This window comes from Nerophis lumbriciformis, linkage group LG21 (genome assembly GCF_033978685.3).
Source record: "Nerophis lumbriciformis linkage group LG21, RoL_Nlum_v2.1, whole genome shotgun sequence".
NCBI lineage: Eukaryota > Metazoa > Chordata > Actinopteri > Syngnathiformes > Syngnathidae > Nerophis > Nerophis lumbriciformis.
In genome coordinates this window covers 33291841-33316131 of record NC_084568.2, presented here as the reverse complement: position 1 = coordinate 33316131, position 24291 = coordinate 33291841, and the positions used below count along the sequence as shown (strand labels likewise).

At 39.4% G+C, this 24291-nt stretch overlaps 1 protein-coding gene across 10 annotated transcripts in view; it reads right to left on the bottom strand.

Moving 5' to 3' along the window:
- Nucleotides 1-16205: 16205 nt before the first annotated feature.
- The window catches only part of adgrb2 (adhesion G protein-coupled receptor B2), a 771897-nt gene continuing 763811 nt past the window's right edge, over nucleotides 16206-24291 (bottom strand). For 7 of the 10 annotated variants that reach the window (XM_061982439.1, XM_061982431.1, XM_061982436.1 and 4 more), the window contains one exon: nucleotides 16207-18058. In XM_061982439.1, coding sequence (XP_061838423.1) covers nucleotides 17882-18058 — 177 coding nt within the window. In that variant the 3' untranslated portion in view covers nucleotides 16207-17881. Of the gene's footprint in view, nucleotides 18059-24291 lie in introns of all 10 variants that reach the window. The other 3 variants (XM_061982435.1, XM_061982433.1, XM_061982432.1) reach the window with 1 other exon arrangement.

Here is a 24291-nt window from a genome sequence, read left to right as displayed (position 1 = left end):
ATTTGTCGTCTGCATTTAACTCATCCCCTTGATCACCCCCTGGGAGGTGAGGGGAGCAGTGGGCAGCAGCGGCGCCGCGCCCGGGAATAATTTTTGGTGATTTAACCCCCAATTCCAAGCCTTGATGCTGAGTGCCAAGCAGGGAAGAATGCTGGTATGAGCTTTTAAACATAACCCGTTAACTGCTGCCAATCAAATGGTGAATAAGATACTCTTTAGGGTTCATATGTTTGTAAATCTGACTGTGATGAAGTCAGTGCCTCACCAGCCATCAACCTCACCGCACGTCACTGCATCTAACGTAAGAATGGAGACATACACTTGTTTACTAACTACAGACCAGTATCATTACTCCCACAATTCTCCAAAAGCATGGAAAAACTATTCAATAGCCGATTAGATATATTTATCAACAAAAGTGGGAGAACCAATATGGATTTCGAGCATATATCTCAACATCGACAGCATTAATCACAATAACAGAGGAAATGAGCAATGCAATAGATGGTAAAGAATGTACGGCCGCAGCATTCATGGACTTAACAAAAGCATTTGACACAATTAATCATGATATTTTAATACAAAAATTACAACGATATGGCATCAGAGGTTTTGTCTTGAATTGATACAAATTATTGTTACAGCGTAATAATTATTGTTACCTGTGGTAATGCCACTATGATACAACATCTGTATTATAATCCTTGAACAAAGTAAGAGTGACACTCATGTGAATAATCACTGAATGGAGAACTGGGGGTGGGATTAAATAAATTATCTTCTTCCCACTCCCTTTCAGGCAAAACTGGACAATCATGCATTACATACTACACATTACCTTTTGCACTATGTTAATTTATATTATTATGTGTTGTCAACTTTGTACTTTTTCATGTCATTGCCTGAAATTAATAAATAAATAAATAAATAAAATAAAATAAAAAATGGGTAAGAAGCTATTTAACCAACAGGAAGCAATATGTGAAGATGGGTGAAAATCTGTCAACACGGCTAGATATATCCTGTGGTGTACCCCAGGGATCAGTACTGGGACCAAGATTGTTTAATCTTTATATCAACGACATTTGTAAAGTTACAAAGGACTTAAAGTTAGTTTTATTTGCAGACGACACAACTGCTTTCTGTTCAGGAGAGAACACACGGAAGATAATACAAATAATAACAGAAGAAATTAACAAATTACAATTTATTTATTTTTACTTTGAATCTCAGTAAAAGTAAAATAATGCTATTTGGTAACAGTAGACAAGAGCATCATACACAAATACAAATAGACAGAGTAGACATTGAAAGGGTAAAAGAAACCAGATTTTTGGGAGTATTAATAGATACATAGATAGATACATACAACATAAGGTGGCAAAAAACATTTCAATAATGAATAAAGCAAAATACGTCCTGGGCCAAAAATCACTTCATATTCTCTACTGCTTGCTAGTGTTACCATATCTGAGTTATTGTGCAGAAATATGGGGAAATAACTACAAATGTGCGCTACATTCGCTAACCGTGTTACAAAAAAGATCAGTTAGAATAATACATAATGTTGGATATAGAGAACATACAAACCCTTTATTTATTGAGTCAAAAATATAACATTTCGGTGATTTGGTAAAATTGCAAACAGCTAAAATGATGTACAAAGCAAACTATAACCTGCTACCAAAGAATGTACAACAATTCTTCTCAACTAATGAGGAGAAATATAACCTTAGAGGAAAATCTAATTTAAAACATTTGTATGCACGTACAACACTTAGAACCTTTAGCATATCAATATGTGGAATTAAATGATGGAATGGATTAAGTAAAGAAGTTAAACATTGTACTGATATGATCCAGTTTAAGAGGTTGTTCAAATAAATAGTGCTTACAACAGACCTGGGCATTTGTGATTGTGAACAGCTGCAATCACAAATGACAAAATAAAGTTGAAAAAACATCTATGTCGTGCGTGCAATACAACTGTGCTGCTTTTATTTTGAAAAGTGTTATTTATGGACATAAGTGCGTGTGTAACCTGTGAGTGAAGGTGCACAGCGACAAGTGATGCACGGTTTACACCCGAGACGCTAAAAAGAGAAAAGTTTATGACGAATGGCGTGTTTCCAACAAGACATGGACTGCCAAGCAACGTTCCCTCTAAGGTGCGCGCCTGCGCAATTGCGCACTGCTCAAGTGTCCTGCGCACACCAAATATATGCCGCGCACCAAATCAAACCCCATCTGAATTCTAAACAAAATAAACACATTTAGTCTGTGTAATTTTGCAATGCAACTCTGAGTGACATTGACAAATAGCGGCCCTAACGGTGTTCGTCAACACCGTTCAATCGAACACCGTTCAATTATAGTAACGTCTATCGAGATGCTTCGAGGACAGGAATTATATCGATCACTTTATTGAGCAAAACTGTTTATATTCAGCCATAACCACACCAAAAACATGAGTAAAAAAACTTCTATCTCGAAAAACTAGTCATTTTCTGCCGTACAAACCAGGCCAAAAGCAACTTGTCATCCGTCACCAACACGCATAGCACTAAGCCACTGTTACTAGAGAAAGTTACAGGAATGCACACTTCATCCTATGCTTACATTTCATTGTGCAACATGAGGATGTTTAAGGGGAACTAAATGTGATCTCTGAAAGGGGTACAAATGATTTCCAAAGCAGTGCTGCCCTTTGTCACCGATTCTGTTCATAACTTTTATGGACAGAATTTCTAGGCGCAGTCAAGGCGTTGAGGGGATACGGTTTGGTGGCTGCAGGATTAGGTCTCTGCTTTTTGCAGATGATGTGGTCCTGATGGCTTCATCTGGCCAGGATCTTCAGCTCTCACTGGATCGGTTCGCAGCCGAGTGTGAAGCGACTGGGATGAGAATCAGCACCTCCAAGTCCGAGTCCATGGTTCTCGCCCGGAAAAGGGTGGAGTGCCATCTCCGGGTTGGAGAGGAGATCTTGCCCCAAGTGGAGGAGTTCAAGTACCTCGGAGTCTTGTTCAGGAGTGAGGGAAGAGTGGATCGGGAGATTGACAAGCGGATCGGTGCGGCGTCTTCAGTAATGCGGACGCTGTATCAATCCGTTGTGGTGAAAAAGGAGCTGAGCCGGAAGGCAAAGCTCTCAATTTACCGGTCGATCTACGTTCCCATCCTCACCTATGGTCATGAGCTTTGGGTTATGACCGAAAGGACAAGATCACGGGTACAAGCGGCCGAAATGAGTTTCCTCCGCTGGGTGGCGGGGCTCTCCCTTAGAGATAGGGTGAGAAGCTCTGTTTGCCGGGGGGAGCTCAAAGTAAAGCCGCTGCTCCTCCACATCGAGAGGAGCCAGATGAGGTGGTTCGGGCATCTGGTCAGGATGCCACCAGAACGCCTCCCTAGGGAGGTGTTTAGGGCACGTCCGACCGGTAGGAGGCCACGGGGAAGACCCAGGACACGTTGGGAAGACTATGTCTCCCGGCTGGCCTGGGAACGCCTCGGGGTCCCACAGGAGGAGCTGGACGAAGTGGCTGGGGAGAGGGAAGTCTGGGCTTCCCTGCTTAGGCTGCTGCCCCCGCGACCCGACCTCGGATAAGCGGAAGAAGATGGATGGATGGATGGATGCTTTTGCTATAAAGTTAAGTTAGGTTAAATGAAAGTATTATTATTAATAATAATAATAATTATTACTATCATTATTATTATTATTATTATTATTTATCTTACGGTATATATCAAAAATAATATTGACCAAAATTGAATTGAAATATTGTGGATGTGGCCCTCCAGCAGTGCTCGGGTGGCTCATGCGGCCCCCGGTAAAAATTAATTGCCCACCCCTGGCTTACAAAGTACGAAGAAGAAGAATTATGAGAAATACTTACAACCTTATTGAAAATAAGATATTCTTCATCCTAGTATGTTGATAATGACTGACTTAATTATATATTACAAAACTGTCGTATTACTCATTCACGGATGTCATTTTACTATAGAAAGGTCAGTAAATGAATGTATATATTTGTAAACGCTCTGAAGTGGGAAAGGGGTAGGATTAAATAAGCTTTGCTTCTTCCTACTCCTTTTTGGACATGGTTTAAAGTGAAATCACACATTTAAAAAACACTTTAAGACCAATGTCTTGAAAAAATATATCACTCTTGAAGTAGTAGTAGTTAATACTATGATCAATGTTAATTAAAAACTAAATGTGAGATAGAAATAATAATGGAAGTATAATTGTTTGTATATAGTATATCATTGGTGCAAAGGTTTAACTAACACGTGTACATGCCTTTACTGCGTATATCATTTCACTGTGTTTATTTAACTGTGAACATTTTAAATTCCCCTCGGGGGATTAATAAAGTATTTCTGATTCTGATGTTGTGTATAATGTGTATTTATAATATGTTGTGCAAATGACATTTCAACATTTTCGGAAGTTCATCTTGTACTTGACATTGTTTATATGGTTGGACGCAATAAGTGTTCAACTTCAGCCTAAACCCTTTCGGTCTGCAACATTTTCTTTTTCAATCTGTGAATGTACAACTGTTTGTTTATTTTGTTGACCATTGACTGAAGAAGAATAATAAACTAAATTAAATGATATGAAATTGTGTGATGTATTATGCTGTAAGTGTGTTCATATTCGAAATAAACTAAAAGAAAGGAAGAAAGAACGTATCGAAAATATGGTCTGATTACAAGAAAACTTGAAAAGGTACTTTTATTTTCCTGTTCTGGTGCTCTTGTTTTGTTACTATTTCCTGTTTGGTCTCAGTGTTGACGGCACCTTTACTTGCACTGCCAACACACCTGTTCCCTCATTGCTCATTTGTTCTTTTTAGTTCCACCTTGTTCCCGCCTTCAGTGCTGCTTCGTTAGTCCTAGTTTCCTGCTGCACCTGTGTCACATTTCTTCTAATTTAACGACATTCTGCCTGCACATTTGCCTTTTCTGCACCCTGGGATCGCGACAACAGCCGACATACAGTGTGTTTATTGTGCAAGACTGAACATCTAAATGTCCACCAACAAACACACAGCTTCTTCCATTTTACTCAAGTCATTTACGAAAGGTAAACACGGCAGGATATAGGCTGCGAGCAGCTACGCAACAGCTAAGCGCACACGCTATTTAAATGGAACAAAATTGCAGTGTAGAACAGCACAAGTATCATATATTTAAAGACGCATATTACTTACACGGAAGTCTCCAAGGCAGATGTCACGGTTGCGCATGGTCGAGCTTGTCGTGACCCCGGGATGCAGAGATAAATGGCGGCGAGCAGGTAAAAGAGTTTAGTGCCACTGGGGGAAAAGAACAAAAAGGTGGCAAACAGCTGGCACGTGCAGAACATAAAAAAAGTGACACAAAACAATAATCCGGGTGGACCAGAAGGTGAACCAGAAGGAACTCAGGTAGGCCGACTTACAGATTGAAACCAGGTGCGCTGCAGGGCAACGGAACCAAAAATGGAGGAACCACAACAAGTAGACACACCAGGACAAGGGAAGACTGGAAAATAAAGTTGTGTGGGATCGTGACAGCAGAAGTGTATTAGAAAGTATCCGGTAACAAACGTGTCCGCATCACTCAACTTACAGCGTTTTGAGCGTAACTTATTATGGCCACTCCACTTCACCCTAAAGACAGTATAAGTCCAGCTGGGGGAAAAAATAGGTTAGTGTTTTTCATACCAATTTTTGTTCTATGACCAATTTCACTTGGTCACACCTTTTTCTAACATTCCCCATCACAAAATAATGCATGCACTGTACTATAATATACACAACATAATGTATCACATGGGTTGATGTTGCATCGGCTCAGTATCTGTATTGTCCAATACTCAAGTCAGTGTTGTATCGGCAGTGAAAAAGTGTAGTTGAAGTTGTAAAACCGTTGAAGCTGAAAAGAGAAAATGTGCATCCATAGAAGAAAAAGGAAATGTATCAAAATGATTTTGCAGGTTGTAAACAAAAAGAAAACACAAACTGTTAGAATAATTGTATCTAACTTATCACAAAACTTTCCCGGCGAGAAGACAAAAGCTGTCTTAGAACCTACCAAGAAGAAGGCTTGCAAAAGTCCGCTGTTTATGGGGGGAAGCAACATGAAGGTGTTCTGTTTCTTTCATGTATTGTAATCAACAGAAAGATATTGTCTTGACCCAAGAACTACAAAAGCGAAGAGGAAGCAGGACCAGACTCCCCTCCAGGCACCGCTTTTCTGTGAACTGTTTACAACCTTTTCTTTTGAACTGTTCTGTAACCAAAGGCGATGGCTGTTTACGACCCACGTCCCTTAGAAACAGCTGTTGCCATGTAATCAGGGAAAGTCCAAATAAAAGAGGTGGCGTACAATCTTTCGCCAGAGCGTGTTGAGACACTGTCGAAGTGTACAGTGTCCAGGCGTCTCTCCTCAATTTGAGCTAAATTGAATTCTGTCTCTGTTTAATTCTTTGCTTCTTGTTTAATAGATGTCATCAGTGTTTGAACCTGACACAAAAGATATAATTTGTTACCTACTGCATCAACCCTTCCATCCAGTCGTGTAGGACTGATTCATATGACTTTGGCAGATCCTTGCATCAACATTTTGGGGTCCAAACTTGTGATTCCCATAACCGAGGCGTTCCTCAAGGCACCCCTTTGAGACCTCTCCTTTTTGGCCGTTACAAATGTTTTTTGTCATGTGATTTAAGCAAGTAAGGTGTTCTTGTAGCTCGTTTACATTGTCAACTCCTTTAGTTACACTAGTGGTGTTCCTCAAGGTTCCATCTTAGGTCCTCTCTTTTTCAGCATTTGTGACTATTCAACTGGCGGCTCTTCAGTTAAAACAACTCGTGAGAGAGCAGATTCTTCTTCAAAAGAGATGATCTTTGACTTGCTTTTTAGCGGAAGGTCCTCAAAACAGCAAAGGCCTCCTGTAGGTCTGACAAAATAGACTAAAATCAAATATCCACTGCAGAGGACGTTGGATATACAAAATAAGACTAATTGTGAAGGGAGAAGTTCGGTCCTCAGCTTTCTGTAAATGTGACCCCAAAACAATTTAGTTGAACATCCCTGCACTTGAGTTTCTTAACCAAAGGGCAGAATGCCGCAGTTGTAGTACACTTTTCCACCACTTGAGGCAGTAATGACAATATCAAACAAACAGATGTCTGGCGCTGAAGTCATAGAGAAGTTTATTAAGCGCTAAAATTACAAACCCCGTTTCCATATGAGTTGGGAAATTGTGTTAGATGTAAATATTAACGGAATACATCCATCCATCCATTTTTTACCGCTTATTCCCTTTGGGGTCAGCTACAATGATTTGCAAATCCTTTTCAACCCATATTCAGTTGAATGCACTACAAAGACAAGATATTTGATGTTCAAACTCATAAACTTAATTTTTTTTTTGCAAATAATAATTAACTTTGAATTTATGGCTGCAACACGTGCCAAAGTAGTTGGGAAAGGGCATGTTCACCACTGTGTTACATGGCCTTTCCTTTTAACAACACTTAAACGATTGGGAACTGAGGAAACTAATTGTTGAAGCTTTGAAAGTGGAATTCTTTCCCATTCTTGTTTTATGTAGAGCTTCAGTGGTTCAACAGTCCGGGGGTCTCCGCTGTCGTATTTAACGCTTCATAATGCGCCACACATTTTCGATGGGAGACAGGTCTGGACTGCAGGCGGGCCAGGAAAGTACCCGCACTCTTTTTTTACAAAACCACGCTGTTGTAACACGTGCTGAATGTGGCTTGGCATTGTCTTGCTGAAATAAGCAGGGGTGTCCACGAAAAAGACGGCAGCATATGTTGTTCCAAAACCTGTATGTACCTTTCAGCATTAATGGTGCCTTCACAGATGTGTAAGTTACCCATGCCTTGGGCACTAATGCACCCCCATACCATCACAGATGCTGGCTTTTCAACTTTGCGTCAATAACAGTCTGGATGGTTCGCTTCCCCTTTGGTCCGGATGACAAGATGTCGAATATTTCCAAAAACAATTTGAAATGTGGACTCGTCAGACCACAGAACACTTTTCCACTTTGCATGAGTCCATCTTAGATGATCTCGGGCCCGGAGAAGCCGGCGGCGTTTCTGGATGTTGTTGATAAACGGTTTTCGCTTTGCATAGTAGAGCTTTAACTTGCACTTAGAGATGTAGCGACCAACTGTATTTAGTGACAGTGGTTTTCTGAAGTGTTCCTGAGCCCATGTGGTGATATCCTTTAGAGATTGATGTCGGTTTTTGATACAGTGCCGTCTGAGGGATCGAATGTCACGGTCATTCAATGTTGGTTTCCGGCCATGCCGCTTACGTGCAGTGATTTCTCCAGATTCTCTGAACCCTTTGATGATATTACGGACCGTAGATGTTGAAATCCCTAAATTCCTTGCAATAGCTGGTTGAGAAAGGTTTTTCTTAAACTGTTCAACAATTTGCTCACGCATTTGTTGACAAAGTGGTGACCCTCGCCCCATCCTTGTTTGTGAATGACTGAGCATTTCATGGAATCTACTTTTATACCCAATCATGGCACCCACCTGTTCCCAATTTGCATGTTCACCTGTGGGATGTTCCAAATAAGTGTTTGATGAGCATTCCTCAACTTTATCAGTATTTATTGCCACCTTTCCCAACTTCTTTGTCACGTGTTGCTGGCATCAAATTCTAAAGTTAATGATTATTTGCAAAAAAAAAAAAAGTTTATCAGTTTGAACATCAAATATGTTGTCTTTGTAGCATATTCAACTGAATATGGGTTGAAAATGATTCGCAAATCATTGTATTCCGTTTATATTTACATCTAACACAATTTCCCAACTCGTATGGAAACGGGGTTTGTATGACTAAAGTGGTGAAGATGTATTTCCAATTGCACTTAACTTTTATTGACAGTTTATTTAAATAACATTATTTAGTTTTAGCACAACAATTGTATGTAAATGTCCCTGAAATTGCCAATAAAGCTAAGGTTTATGTGTTGAATATTTTTGTGATTAACAGTTTTTTTTACATAATTTGACAAGGTTCTAAACTAAGTGGGTTCAATATAATTATTGAATACGACTCAAATTCACTGTTAATATTTTTTGGAGTGGTCCAGACAAAAGGTGAGACCACCTTGTGGTTCCATTTAACTGATCTCTCTGTCCATGACTATGAAACTATTCTGTTTTCTGCTGACGTTACCATGGCAACAGGTTCGCCGTGGGTTTTTCTCCTCCCCAGATATGTCTAAAAGAGATTTCTTTCATGTTTTCATATTTCACCTATTGCTCTCTTCACTGTTTGCTGGGCAAACCTCTTTATTTTTTTTTTGGGGTGGGGGGGTTGTTTACCTCTGAGAGGATGGAAGCTGAAGAGTCTGCTGTTGGGCTTCAAAAGGTTAGAGGAGCCGCACTCGTGTCTGCGCCATCTGCCACCACATGAGGGATTCTTCAAACAGATGGTTGGAGGGCTGCGTGAGAAAATGTCAGGACCGGGCCCCGTGCCCTAAAATACTCTTTGGAGACGCTCCTATTCTTAAAACAGGGGTGTTCAAAGTCACTTGTAAAAACAACAACATAAAAAAGTGGAATAACAGAGCAAACAGGTGAAATGTAACGTGAAAAAGTTGCAATATTAAACACTTTTTCTGTCTTTATAATTGTCATTGCACAAAAAAATAACTAAAATGTATTATTGGCCTATTCAAGCTCGTTACTTCACATCTAATATTGCACTTTTTGGGGGAGAATGCTTATTTTATGTGTTTGCCATTAAAATTAAACAAGCCTTGGTGGTAGAGGGGGGTTGTATTTTGTAGCGTCCCGGAAGAGTTAGTGCTGCAAAGGATTCTGGGTATTTGTTCTGTTGTGTTTATGTTGTGTTACGGTGCGGAAGTTCTCCCGAAATGGGTTTGTCATTCTTGGTGTGGATTCGCAGTGTGGCGCATATTTCTAACAGCGTTAAAGTTTTTTATACTGGCACCCTCAGTGTAACCTGTATCGCTGTTGATGAAGTATGCGTTGCATTCACTCGTGTGTGCGTACAGAAGCGGACGTGACGATAGCTCGTAGAGTATGTTAAAGGCAGTGCATTTAAGACTGTGGTCCGGGTGGACGAGATATAATGACTGATGAACACCTTCGTTCGATAATGAAGGTTGCCTCAGCTCAAAGCCTGAGCCCCGACATTAATGAACTAGCATCCAAGAAAGGATGTCAGGTATCTGGCTTGGGCACATCAGATTAGATCAGTGTGTTGCAAACTGTGCAGTTTAAAGTCCTGAATGGTTGTTTTATTCATTTTTATTTTATTTTCAAATTTATTACCCTGTGGAAAAAGTGAATGTTGATATTTACCTCAGAAGAATAGAAAAGAGGCATTCCATTTTTATTTAAATTGTATTTGATATGCCATTGATATTTTCTAATTATTATTATTATTATTTGAAACTCGATTTTGCATGTCACTATAAAGTTATATAAGCCTTGCTTGTTCAATATTTAATGCAAAACTTGTTTGGGTCCCTATTAAAAGGTTAATTTGTTCAACCTTGGCCCGCGGCTTTGTTCAGTTTTAAATTTTGGCCCACTCTGTATTTGAGTTTGACACGCCTGCTTTAGGGCCTCGGGCCCAACTTTTCCACTATAGAGGGGCCCACTGTTTTTTTTTTTTCGGACTATAAGGCGCACTTAAAATCATTTCATTTTCTCAAAACTCAATAGTGCGCCTTATAACGCGGTGCGCCTAATGTACGGAATCATTTTGGTTGTGCTTACCGACCTCGAAGCCATTTTATTTGGTACATGGTGTAATGATAAGTGTGACCAGTAGATGGCAGTCAAACATAAGAGATATACGTGTAGACTGCAATATGACTCAAGTAAACAACACCAAAATTGTATATGTTCCATTGAAAATATAGAACATTACACACGGCGCTGAAAAATCTATCAAAATGTTTTAGTACGACTTTGGTAAGCTACACCGTATTGCCAAAAGTATTTGGCCACCTGCCTTGACTCACATATGAAGTTGAAGTGTCATCCCATTCCTAACCCATAGGGTTCAATATTATGCAGCTATTACAGCTTCAACTCTTCTGTGAAGGCTGTCCACAAGGTTGCCGAGTGTGTTTATTGGAATTTTACACCATTCTTCGAAAAAAGCACATTGGTGAGGTCACACACTGATGTTGGTCAAGAAGGCCTGGCTCTTAGTCTCCGTTCTAATTCATCCCAAAGGTGTTCTATCGGGTTCAGGTCAGGACTCTGTGCAGGCCAGTCAAGTTCACTCTGTCATCCATGTCTTTATGGACCTTGCTTTGTGCACTGGTGCACAGTCATGTTGGAAGAGGAAGGGGCCCGCTCCAAACTGTTCCCACAAGGTTGGGAGCAATTCCATGCTTCCAATTGTCCATGGAATTGTCCAACATGTTTTGGTATCCTGGAGCAGGGGCGCCACTAGGGATTTTGGGCCCCATGAAAAGGATCTTTACAGGGCCCCCAACACAGTGTCATTATTTTTTCTGTATTATAATTTCATCATCATTAGGGGCCTCTCTGGGCCCCCCTCCATCATGGGCCCCTAGAATCCGTCTCATTTACCCCCCCCCCCTTTTCGGCGCCCCTGTCCTGGAGCATTCACAGTTCCTTTCATTGGAACTAAGGGGCCAAGCCCAACTCCGGAAAAACAACCCCACACCATAATTCCTCCTCTACCAAATTTCACACTCTGCACAATGCAGTCCGGAATATACCGTTCTTCTGGTAACCTCCAAACCCAGACTGGTCCATCAGATTGCCAGATGGAAAAGCGTGATTCATCAATCCAGAGAAGGCGTCTCCACTGCTCTAGAGTTCAGTGGGGACGTGCTTTACACCACTGCATCCCACGCTTTGCATTGGACTTGGTGATGTATGGCTTAGATTCAGCTGCTCGGCCATGGAAACCCATTCCATGAAGCTCTCTGCGTGCTGTACGTGGGCTCATTGGAAGGTCACATGAAGTTTTTCCACTATGCGCTTCAGCATCTGCTGACCCCTCTCTGTCAGTCTACGTGGCCTCCCACTTGGTGGCTGAGTTGCTGTTGTTCCCAAACTCTTCACTTTTCTTATAAGAAAGTTGACTTTGGAATATTTAGGAGCGAGGAAATTTCACGACTGGATTTGTTGCACAGGTGGCATCCTATGACAGTTCCACGCTGGAAATCACTGAGAGCGGCCCATTCTTTCACAAATGTTTGTAGAAACAGTCTCCATGCCTAAGTGCTTGATTTGATACACCCGGCCAAGTGATTAGGACACCTGATTCTCATCATTTGGATGGGTGGCCAAATAATTTTGGCAATATAGTGTACATTACATTCAATATGACTAGCGTGTGTGCTATTGTGTGCTGAGCTGTTGTGTAGCTGCTAGTTCCTAGTAGCCATGTTTCCTTTTGTAAATGACTTGATTCAAGTACATTACATTACTAGCGTGTGTGCTGAGCTCCTACTAACCCTACATGGCTATTATAGGCTTTGCATCGGAAACATAAATATGAGCTGTGTCACAGTTTAACTGGTATCTCAATAGTTTCTCTCGGTAATTAAAATGGTTCCTATTGTTAGCTATAATAAATGAAAACAATACTTTGTATTTTGACAAAGAGCTCTGAGCATGTGCTTTTACTGCCTTCTTGTGTCCAACTTTAACTGTGTGTGGGGTTCAAAACAAGTAAAACATCAATATAGTATTTGTTTGAGACTAAGGTTACAAGGAACTCTGAAAACATTAACAAATTCAAAAAATCCCAGTTGATTCAATATTTTTGAAAGATAACAAGCCTGAAAACGTTGCGACTTTTGCCGCAATTTTCGAGAAAAGCTGTCCCAAATCCAGGCGTTTTTGGCTGAAATTATCACAAAAAAACACATAAATCCCTATTTGCACTTATTCTGTGACAGTGCATTTGACACAGAAAGGACTTTGATGAATCCCTACTTTAAAAGTGGGTTCCTGGTTACCATTGATAGGATCATGAGACAAACTGTCCCTCGTAGTGGAAACGTGACTTGAAAATCCAACATTTACTCATTAAGAAACATCATGAAAATGTATGTTGGCATTTTGGCAAGGAGATAACAATAAAAGAGGAGTTACAATCTATGCCATTTCTATCCTTATGTCCTGGGGTACTCACTTTCATGTCACCTGGTGAGTGCAGCGATGACAAGGAAGGTCTCTGAATCCTTACAAGAAGCAGGTTTTATGAATGTAAAAGCTGACATATAAGGGGTGTGAATATTTGTGTACCTGACCATTGGATGCCATTCACATTCCTGGGGTGACGATTCTTTTCAGATGCGATTCAACACAATTCTCAATTCAAACCGATTCTTGAAATGTAATATTTGTCATGGAACGTTTTCAAAACAGGTTACAGGTTAGCAGGGGCACCGAAAAGGGAGGGTAAAGGAGACAAATTCTAGGGGCCCATGATGGAGGAGGGCCCAGAGAGGCCCCTAATGATGATGAAATTATAATACAGAAAAAATAATGACACTGTGTTGGGGGCCCTGTAAAGATTATTTTCATGGGGCCCAAAATCCCTAGCGGCGCCCCTGCAGGTTAGAAAAAACTCCTTCTGGATGGCACAAAAAAATTTTTTTCAAAATTGATTTAAAAAAAAAAAAAAACACACAAAAACACACACGATATATATATATATATATATATATATATATATATATATACGCATGTACATACATATATATATACATATATATATATATATATACATATATATATATACATATGTATACATATATATATACATATACATATATATATGTACATATATACAGGTAAATGCCAGTAAATTAGAATATTTTGAAAAACTTGATTTATTTCAGTAATTGCATTCAAAAGGTGTAACTTGTACATTATATTTATTCATTGCACACAGACTGATGCATTCAAATGTTTATTTCATTTAATTTTGATGATTTGAAGTGGCAACAAATGAAAATCCAAAATTCCGTGTGTCACAAAATTAGAATATTACTTAAGGCTAATACAAAAAAGGGATTTTTAGAAATGTTGGCCAACTGAAAAGTATGAAAATGAAAAATATGAGCATGTACAATACTCAATACTTGGTTGGAGCTCCTTTTGCCTCAATTACTGCGTTAATGCGGCGTGGCATGGAGTCGATGAGTTTCTGGCACTGCTCAGGTGTTATGAGAGCCCAGGTTGCTCTGATAGTGGCCTTCAACTCTTCTGCGTTTTTGGGTCTGGCATTCTGCATCTACCTTTTCACAATACCCCACAGATTTTCTATGGGGCTAAGGTCAGGGGAGTTGGCGGGCCAATTTAGAACAGAAATACCATGGTCCGTAAACCAGGCACGGGTAGATTTTGCGCTGTGTGCAGGCGCCAAGTCCTGTTGGAACTTGAAATCTCCATCTCCATAGAGCAGGTCAGCAGCAGGAAGCATGAAGTGCTCTAAAACTTGCTGGTAGACGGCTGCGTTGACCCTGGATCTCAGGAAACAGAGTGGACCGACACCAGCAGATGATATGGCACCCCAAACCATCACTGATGGTGGAAACTTTACACTAGACGTCAGGCAACATGGATCCTGTGCCTCTCCTGTCTTCCTCCAGACTCTGGTTGGGTGATGGTTTGGGGTGCCATGTCATCTGCTGGTGTCGGTCCACTCTGTTTCCTGAGATCCAGGGTCAACGCAGCCGTCTACCAGCAAGTTTTAGAGCACTTCATGCTTCCTGCTGCTGACCTGCTCTATGGAGATGGAGATTTCAAGTTCCAACAGGACTTGGCGCCTGCACACAGCGCAAAATCTACCCGTGCCTGGTTTACGGACCATGGTATTTCTGTTCTAAATTGGCCCGCCAACTCCCCTGACCTTAGCCCCATAGAAAATCTGTGGGGTATTGTGAAAAGGAAGATGCAGAATGCCAGACCCAAAAACGCAGAAGAGTTGAAGGCCACTATCAGAGCAACCTGGGCTCTCATAACACCTGAGCAGTGCCAGAAACTCATCGACTCCATGCCACGCCGCATTAACGCAGTAATTGAGGCAAAAGGAGCTCCAACCAAGTATTGAGTATTGTACATGCTCATATTTTTCATTTTCATACTTTTCAGTTGGCCAACATTTCTAAAAATCCCTTTTTTGTATTAGCCTTAAGTAATATTCTAATTTTGTGACACACGGAATTTTGGATTTTCATTTGTTGCCACTTCAAATCATCAAAATTAAATGAAATAAACATTTGAATGCATCAGTCTGTGTGCAATGAATAAATATAATGTACAAGTTACATCTTTTGAATGCAATTACTGAAATAAATCAAGTTTTTCAAAATATTCTAATTTACTGGCTTTTACCTGTATACACACACACATATAAAGATATATATATACAGACACACACATATATATATATACACACACACATATGCATGTATATATACATATATATATATATATATATATATATATATATATATATATATATATATATATATATATATACACACACACACACACATACACATATGCATGTATATATATACACACACATATATACACGTATCCATGTATATGTACACACACATATATACACATATACATGTGTATATATACATATACATATATACACATATACATGTATATACACACACACACACTGTATATACACATACATGTATATACACACACATATATACAGATATACATGTTATATATACACATATATACATGTATATATATATACTCATATATACACATATATACATGTATATATATACTCACATACATACTACATAAATATATATATATACTGCATATATACACATACATACATATACACATATATACATACATATGCACACACATATACATCATATATAGACATATACATCTATATCCACATATATAATACATACATCATATATATGTATATATTAATTTGAATATGTGTATTCACACACACACACACACACACACACATACATATATATATATATATATATATATATATATATATATATATATATATATATATATATATATATATATATATATATATATATACAGTATACTGTATATATATACATACATATACACATATATATGGCTATATATATAAATATATTATATATATAATATATATACACACACACAAATATATACGTATACACGCAACAATTTTTTTTACTTTTATGAATTAAGAATCGGGATGAATTAGAATCGCAGTTTGGATGTGAATCGATGTGAATGGCGCGTGCACCCAAGTGACACACTAAACCGGAGGTGTCCAAACGTTTTCCACCACGTTTTTCGATATTTCTTTATTTTGTAAAAACATATTTAACAAAAAAAGACAACGTTGTTATGAGTAGCAAAACATGTTATTTTGAGATAGTATCAAAAAAAATTTTTTTCCCCCCCTACATTTTAACTGTTTGATTTCATCCATCCATCGTCGCTGGAGCCATCTAGACAACATTCTGCGCGCCAAAAATGGCCTCCGGGCCGCACTTTGGACACCCCGGTTAAAAGCATGTTATTATATAGTATATCACAGGGTGTACCTTGTTGGAAATGCAAACTGTGTCATCGAACAAATGGCGACGGGTGTTCCCCAGGGGTCAATTCTGGAGCCCCTCTTGTTCTACGTGTACACTGATACTACTCACTTTGTCACCGCATGGACCGGATCCAATGTTAGTCATCTCAACACCCTCTCTCTGGTTAGACGTCTATGGGTAATAAAAGCACATGACATCAATAACATCACCTCAAAACAATTCTGCTCCATGAATAAACTTGCCTTGTTATTGTGCTTAATATTCCATCAGGCTGATGCAGAAGAATATCATAATCCTTGCTTTTTCCTAATGGACGCCCGGCATGTCAGACGTATTATCTGAGCGGGCGAGCTCACGTTAATCTGCAGTATGTGTCCTAAATTACATTTTTTTTCCCCAAAGCACTTCCACATGGGTTAATTCTCGCAGGAAATGAAACAACCACCAAAAAAATAATAATGAAAAGCGTGTGAAAAATAGCTTAATTCCGCTCGAGCGGTTTGAGCACAGAACACAACTCGCTCGGTCGCTTGTTTCAATCATTTTTCATTAAAAGTTTCAAACCATATGGGAGGACTTCTTTTTTTTTTTTAATTAAGCCATAGAAAAAGACAGAAAATGTGGAATACAATGTTAAACACTGCGCATGTGTGAGACGGGGGACTTGTAGGGGGAGTGGGACCTGAATAGGAAGAGGATGGCACATGTTAGTGAGCAGCTTGTTCGCAGGCGTCCCAAATGAAGGGGAAAAATAAATCAAAGACAATATAAACGTAAGGAAAAAAAGAGGGCGAGGTTGAGTGGGGCGTCCATTGGAGGGGTCGAGGAAAGAAATGAAAGCAAAGTGCTTGCAAACAGTGAGACATTTCTTCCCCTTCCTTTGCTATATAAAAAAAACAACATCTTTTCTTCACTCTTCTGCAAATCATCAAACTTTTTTTTTTTTTTTCTGTGGAAATTTTGTAGGCCGCGATAAACGTTTTCTCTGAAATACATAGTCGACTTAAAAATGGCGTCCGCCGTGCCAAGTTTCTGTTCTTTCTTTTGAATAGTCTCTGTGAAAATATAGTTTAGAACAGTCTTCTCCTCCGTGTCCATTTTACAAAGTGAGCCCGGGATCCATCGGGAACACGCGCACGCTCGTGTGTGTGCGTGCCATCTTCTCACGTGCGTGTCAAGTCCATCTTTTTTTTCCCCCACAAGTCCGAGTATGTGTGTGTGTGTGTGTGTGTGTGTGTGTGTGTGTGTGTGTGTGTGCGTGTACAAGGGGGTGTTCTCACACTTCAGTCTGGAAGTCACCCTCGGAGGAGTCTGGCGTGTTTGCGGAGGACGAGTCCCAGTTCTTATTGTGCAGCTCCATGCGGTCTTTCTGCTCGCCCGGCACGATGGTCAGCTCAGGGGTCATGGTCTTGAAGCTGTCCCACGAGGTCCGCTCGTCCGGGGTTGACTTGTCCTGATGGGCGTGGGGGGCGTTGGGGGTGGGGGGGAGGGACAGAAACAAACAAAGGCATGTGAATAATAGATGTGGAGGAATTTTTGCCTTTGTTTTCGTCACATTTCAGACGGCGTGTGTGGAGAGGAAGCAATGACAACGCAGTGGATTTCGTACAAACCATCTGGTGAGTCCTATTTATTGGAAGGGAAAACGAAGCGGGCAACTGTCCAGCCGCCATCCAGACTCAAGGACCCCCAAAGGCACTATTGTGTGAGCTACATATAGCTTTTGCAGGGATATATCAATTCCAGCACGGCTTCAATTTGTGAAGATGGACAATACATTTCATGGTCGAGACTAGAGATGTCCGATAATATCTACGGCTTTTCACACACACAAGTGAATGCAAGGCATAATTGGTCAACAGCCATACAGGTCACACTGAGGGTCCATCCAGAAGTTGCAATACATACAAAATAGTGCTGCTAGGATCCTGATGAGAGTGCGGAAGTACGACCACATCACACCAATTCTCAAATCACTTCACTGGCTTCCTGTTCCACTCAGAATTTAATACAAAGGCCATACTTGCCAACCCTCCCGGATTTTCCGGGAGACTCCCGAAATTCAGGGCCTCTCCCGAAAACCTCCCGGGACAAATTTTCTCCCGAAAATCTCCCGAAATTCAGGCGGACCTGAGTGACGTGTCGACAGCCTGTTTTCACGTCCGCTTTCCCACAATATAAACAGCGTGCCTGCCCAATCATGTTATAACTGTAGAATGATGGAGGGCGAGTTCTTGGTTTCTTATGTGGGTTTATTGTTAGGCAGTTTCATTAACGTCCTCCCAGCGCGGCAACAACACACAACAACAGCAGTCACGTTTTCGTCTACCGTAAAGCAGTTCGTCTGCCGTAAACAGCAATGTTGTGACACTCTCAAACAGGACAATACTGCCATCTACTGTACATGCATATGTGACAATAACATCTACGGATTTTAGAGAGTGCAGTGCACAACTGCGCACACAACAAGGAGACGAAGCAGAATGCATCATCAGAGAGGGTGTTCAGCATGGTTAGAAAAATTGTGACAGAGAATAGAACAAGGATGGACAATTCAACCCTTAACTCAACAATGAGTAGATGAGTGTTATGTGTAAATAAATGAACACTGAAATTCAAGTATTTCTCTTATTATATATATATATATATATATATATATATATATATATATATATATATATATATATATATATATATATATATATATATATATATATATAATGAAATAAATATATATATATATGTATAGCTAGAATTCACTGAAAGTCAAGTATTTCTTATATATATATATATGTGTATATATATATATATATATATATATATATATATATATATATGAAATACTTCACTTGGTGAATTCTAGCTGTAAATATACTCCTCCCCTCTTAACCACGCCCCCCCCCCCCCACCTCCCGAAATCGGAGGTCTCAAGGTTGGCAAGTATGACAAAGGCTCCCTACTAACCCACCAGTGTCTCCATGGAATTTCCCCCCTCTACCTCAAATAACTACTCACCCCCAAATCCTCCACACGACACCTCCGCTCTGGACAGGCTAACCTCCTCCAACCTCCGAGGACAAAGCTACGAACTATGGGAGACCGGGCTTTCTGCTCCGCCGCTCCCAGTCTGTGGAATGCTCTCCCTGACCACCTGAGGGCACCACAGACTGTGGATAATTTAAAAAAAGGCTTAAAACCCTTCTTTTAAAAAAAGCCTTTTTATAGATATATGCATACTAGTTCTAGCTATACGGCTGTTCTATTTTTCTTAATTTTGTATTATCTTTTTATTATTATATATTTTTTTCAATACACTGTAGCACTTTGAGGTTATTTGCTCAATGTAAAGTGATTTTTACAAATAAAATATATTATTATTATTATCTATTATTACACTGAGGGTGGCCGAATAAACAACTTTAACACTGTTACAAATATGCGCTACACTGTGAACCCACACCAAACAAGAATGACAAACACATTTCGGGAGAACATCCGCACCGTAACACAACATAAACACAACAGAACAAATACCCAGAACCCCTTGCAGCACCAACTCTTCCGGGACGCTACAATATACACCCCCCGCTACCCCCTACCACCCCGCCCACCACAACCTCCTCATGCTCTCAGCGCAGCATAACAACGACAAGAGTGTGTTGTTGCCGGTGCTGTAGCCGTGGCTAACAAGCGAGCTCGCTCGGTGACTGACTAAAGACATGGTTTGGGATTATTTTAAAGTGTCTCTGACGGATAAAAAACTGGCAATTTGCAACGACTGCAAAAAGTTGGTTATGCGAGCAATTTGATCTCCCACCTCTTCAAGAATCATAAGGAAAGCAAACACCGAAAAAAAGTAGTACCACACAGTCTTGCACTAAAGGAGGACTATGTTATTGTTTACTTTATTACTCTAGTATACTCTGGACTGAAACTGTGTGCCTTCATTGTTTTTGTAGCTGTTGTTAAGAGGCATGTTTAAAAAAAATAATGCACTTTGTGAAAGTCAAAGTATAGTATTTCCCGTAGTTGTAGTGGGTATCAGGATTATCTCAGGGAGAGCATGTCCCAAATTCCAAGCTGCTGTTTTGAGGCATATTAAAAAAAATAATGCACTTTGTGACTTCAATAATAAATATGGCAGTGCCATGTTGGCATTTTTTTCCATAACTTGAGTTGATTTATTTTGGAAAACCTTGTTACATTGTTTAATGCATCCAGCGGGGCATCACAACAAAATTAGGCATAATAATGTGTTAATTCCACGACTGTATATATCGGTATCGCTTGATATCGGAATCGGTAATTAAGAGTTGGACAATATCGGAATATCGGCAAAAAAGCCATTATCGGACATCTCTAGTCGAGACCCAAAATATGAATGACTGCCTGTCCAAATACTTTTGTCCATTATGCATTGAAGAAAATCAGGACAAAGTAAAAAAAAAAAAAAAAAAAATGTGTGAGTACTGTAAGTGGGTGTGTTGCAGGTCTGGACAAAAGTTAAATGAGTTAAATATTTAAATGAGGGAGTTGCGTGCACCATGGAAACACTCATTGACTGCACATTCATGACATCGTATCATAAGTTATGTTGTGGAAAATGCAGCACACAAATAATATGAACCACCCTTTCTGGGCCGATAACTCATTTTACTGACCTACAAATTATTGCCAATAAACAATATTATTGTCAACATTATTTTGAGACCAAATTAACCACTGATGACATGATAATACATAACAACACAAGGATACCCTTCAAAGGTTGTGAGTTCAAACCCAGGCCGAGTCATACCAAAGACTATAAAAATGGGATCCATTACCTCCCTGCTTGGCACTCAGCATCAAGGGTTGGAATTGGGGGTTAAATCAGCAAAAATGATTCCCGGGCGCGGCCACCGCTGCTGCTCACTGCTCCCCTCACCTCCCAGGGGGTGATCAAGGGTAATGGGTCAAATGCAGAGAATAATTTCGCCACACCTAGTGTGTGTGTGACAATCATTGGTACTTTAACTTAAATGCAATAGAGTTGTATTCTCGTAAATTTTAACATTGTTATTGGAATTTTAAACATCCAAGTAAAAAAAAAAAATAAACAAATTATAAAAAAAAAAAAAATTTGGACTTGAGTAAAAATCACAACCAAAAGCAATAAAGTAGGTTCTATGTCAGTTACGAAGCAATAAATAATATGGCGAAATAAAGTTATCGTGATCAAAATGATCACCGTTACCAATATTATTGCCCTATTGTTGAATATGCTCAAAAAGTACGCACTAAAATCTTTTAACCAAGTTGTAGTTTTTTAATAACTAAAATAAATTTAAAGGACAGAAAATCTCCTTCTGGTTGCATGGAGATGGCCTATAAACTTTTTTTTTTTTTTTTACCTAATTCTTACACAAACAAAAAATAAGAAATTCAATTTATTTTTAATCTATTTTTGAAATGTCTAAGTCGATTTAGAATCACAATGAATAAGAATCACCATTTGGATGTGAATAATTTTTTGTGCACACTTATTAATCGCCCTGAACTGACATGCTTTTTCACACAAAAGTTGTCCTGCGCACTACGCGTGATATAAGTATAAGGAGGGGCGGTCCTGCATTCTCGCAACAAGTCAATTTATATAATAATTATAATGAAACGTTTTCAAAACAGGTTAAAGGTCAGAAAATGTCCTCATGGTTGCATGGAGATGGCCTATTAACTTTTTTTTTTTTTACCGAATTCTTACATAATCACAAATTGTATCTTTTTTTTTTTTTTTAATCTTTTTTTAGACATTTCTGAGTCGACTTCGAATCGCGATGAATAAGAAACGCCATTGGGATGTGAATCAATGTTTTTGTGCACGCCTATTAATTGCCCTGTCATTCTTGAACTGACACGCTTTTTCACACAAAAGTGGTCCTACGCACTACGCGTGATCTACGTATAAGGAGGGGCCGCCATGGATTCTCGCAACAAGTTAATTTATATAATAATTATATTTAAACTTTTTCAAAACAGTTTAAAGGTCAGAAAATCTCCTTATGGTCGCCTACAGATGGCCTATAAACTTTTTTTTAACCGAATTTAAAAATAAATCACAAATTGGATTTTTTTTTTTTTTTTGTGGAAATTTCTGAGTCGATTTAGAATCGCGATGAATATGAATCGCCATTGGGATGTGAATCAATGTTTTTGTGCACGCCTATTAATTGCCCTGTCACTCTTGAACTGACACGCTTTTTCACACAAAAGTGGTCCTGCGCACTACGCGTGATCTACGTATAAGGAGGGGCGGCCCTGGATTCTCGCAACAAGTTAATTTACTTAATAATTATATTCAAACTTTTTCAAAACAGCTTAAAGGTCAGAAAATCTCCTTATGGTCGCCTACAGATGGCTTTTTTTTTTACCGAATTCTTACACAACGAAAAATCACAAATTGGAATATTTTATTATTTTTTGGAAATGTCTGAGTCGATTTAGAATCGCGATGAATAGGAATCGCCATTGAGATGTGAATCAATGTTTTTGTGCACGCCTATTAATCGCCCTGTCACTCTTGAACTGACACGCTTTTTCACACAAAAGTGGTCCTGCGCACTACGCGTGATCTACGTATAAGAAGGGGCGGCCCTGGATTCTCGCAACAAGTTAATTTACATAATAATTATAATGATTTTTTTTCAAAACAGGTTAAAGGTCAGAAAATCTCCTTCTTGTTGCATGGAGATGGCCTATAAACTTTTTTTTTTTTTTACCAAATTCTTACACAAATGAAAAATCAAATTTTTTTTTTTTTTTTTTTAAATCTATTTTTGAAATTTGTGAGTCGATTTAGAATCGCGATGAATAAGAATCGTCATTTGGATGTGAATACATGTTTTGTGCACCACTATTACGCGCCCTGTCATTCATTAACTGACACGCTTTTTCACACAAAAGTGGTCCTGCGCACTAAGCGTGATCTACGTATAAGGAGGGGCGGCCCTGGATTCTCGCAACAAGTTAATTTACATAATAATTATATTCAAACTTTTTCAAAACAGCTTAAATGTCAGAAAATCTCCTTATGGTCGCCTACAGATGGCATTTTTTTTAACCGAATTCTTACACAAGGAAAAATCACAAATTGGAATATTTTATTATTTTTTGGAAATTTCTGAGTCGATTTACAATCGCGATGAATAGGAATCGCCATTGGGATGTGAATCAATGTTTTTGTGCATGCCTAATAATCACCCTGTCACTCTTGAACTGACACGCTTTTTCACACAAAAGTGGTCCTGCGCACTTCGCGTTATCTACGTATAAGAAGGGGCGGCCCTGGATTCTCGCAACAAGTTCCATCCATCCATTTTCTACCTCTTATTCCCTTCGGGGTCGCGGGGGGCGCTGGAGCCTATCTCAGCTACAATCGAGCAGAAGGCGGTGTACACCCTGGACAAGTCACCACCTCATCACAGGGCCTCTCGCAACAAGTTAATTTACATAATAATTATAATGATTATTTTTCAAAACAGGTTAAAGGTCAGAAAATCTCCTTCACTCTTGAACTGACACGCTTTTTCCACACAAAAGTGGTCCTGCGCATTACGCGTGATCTACATATAAGAAGGGGCGGCCCTGGATTCTCGCAACAAGTTCATTTACATAATAATTATAATGATTTTTTTTCAAAACAGGTTA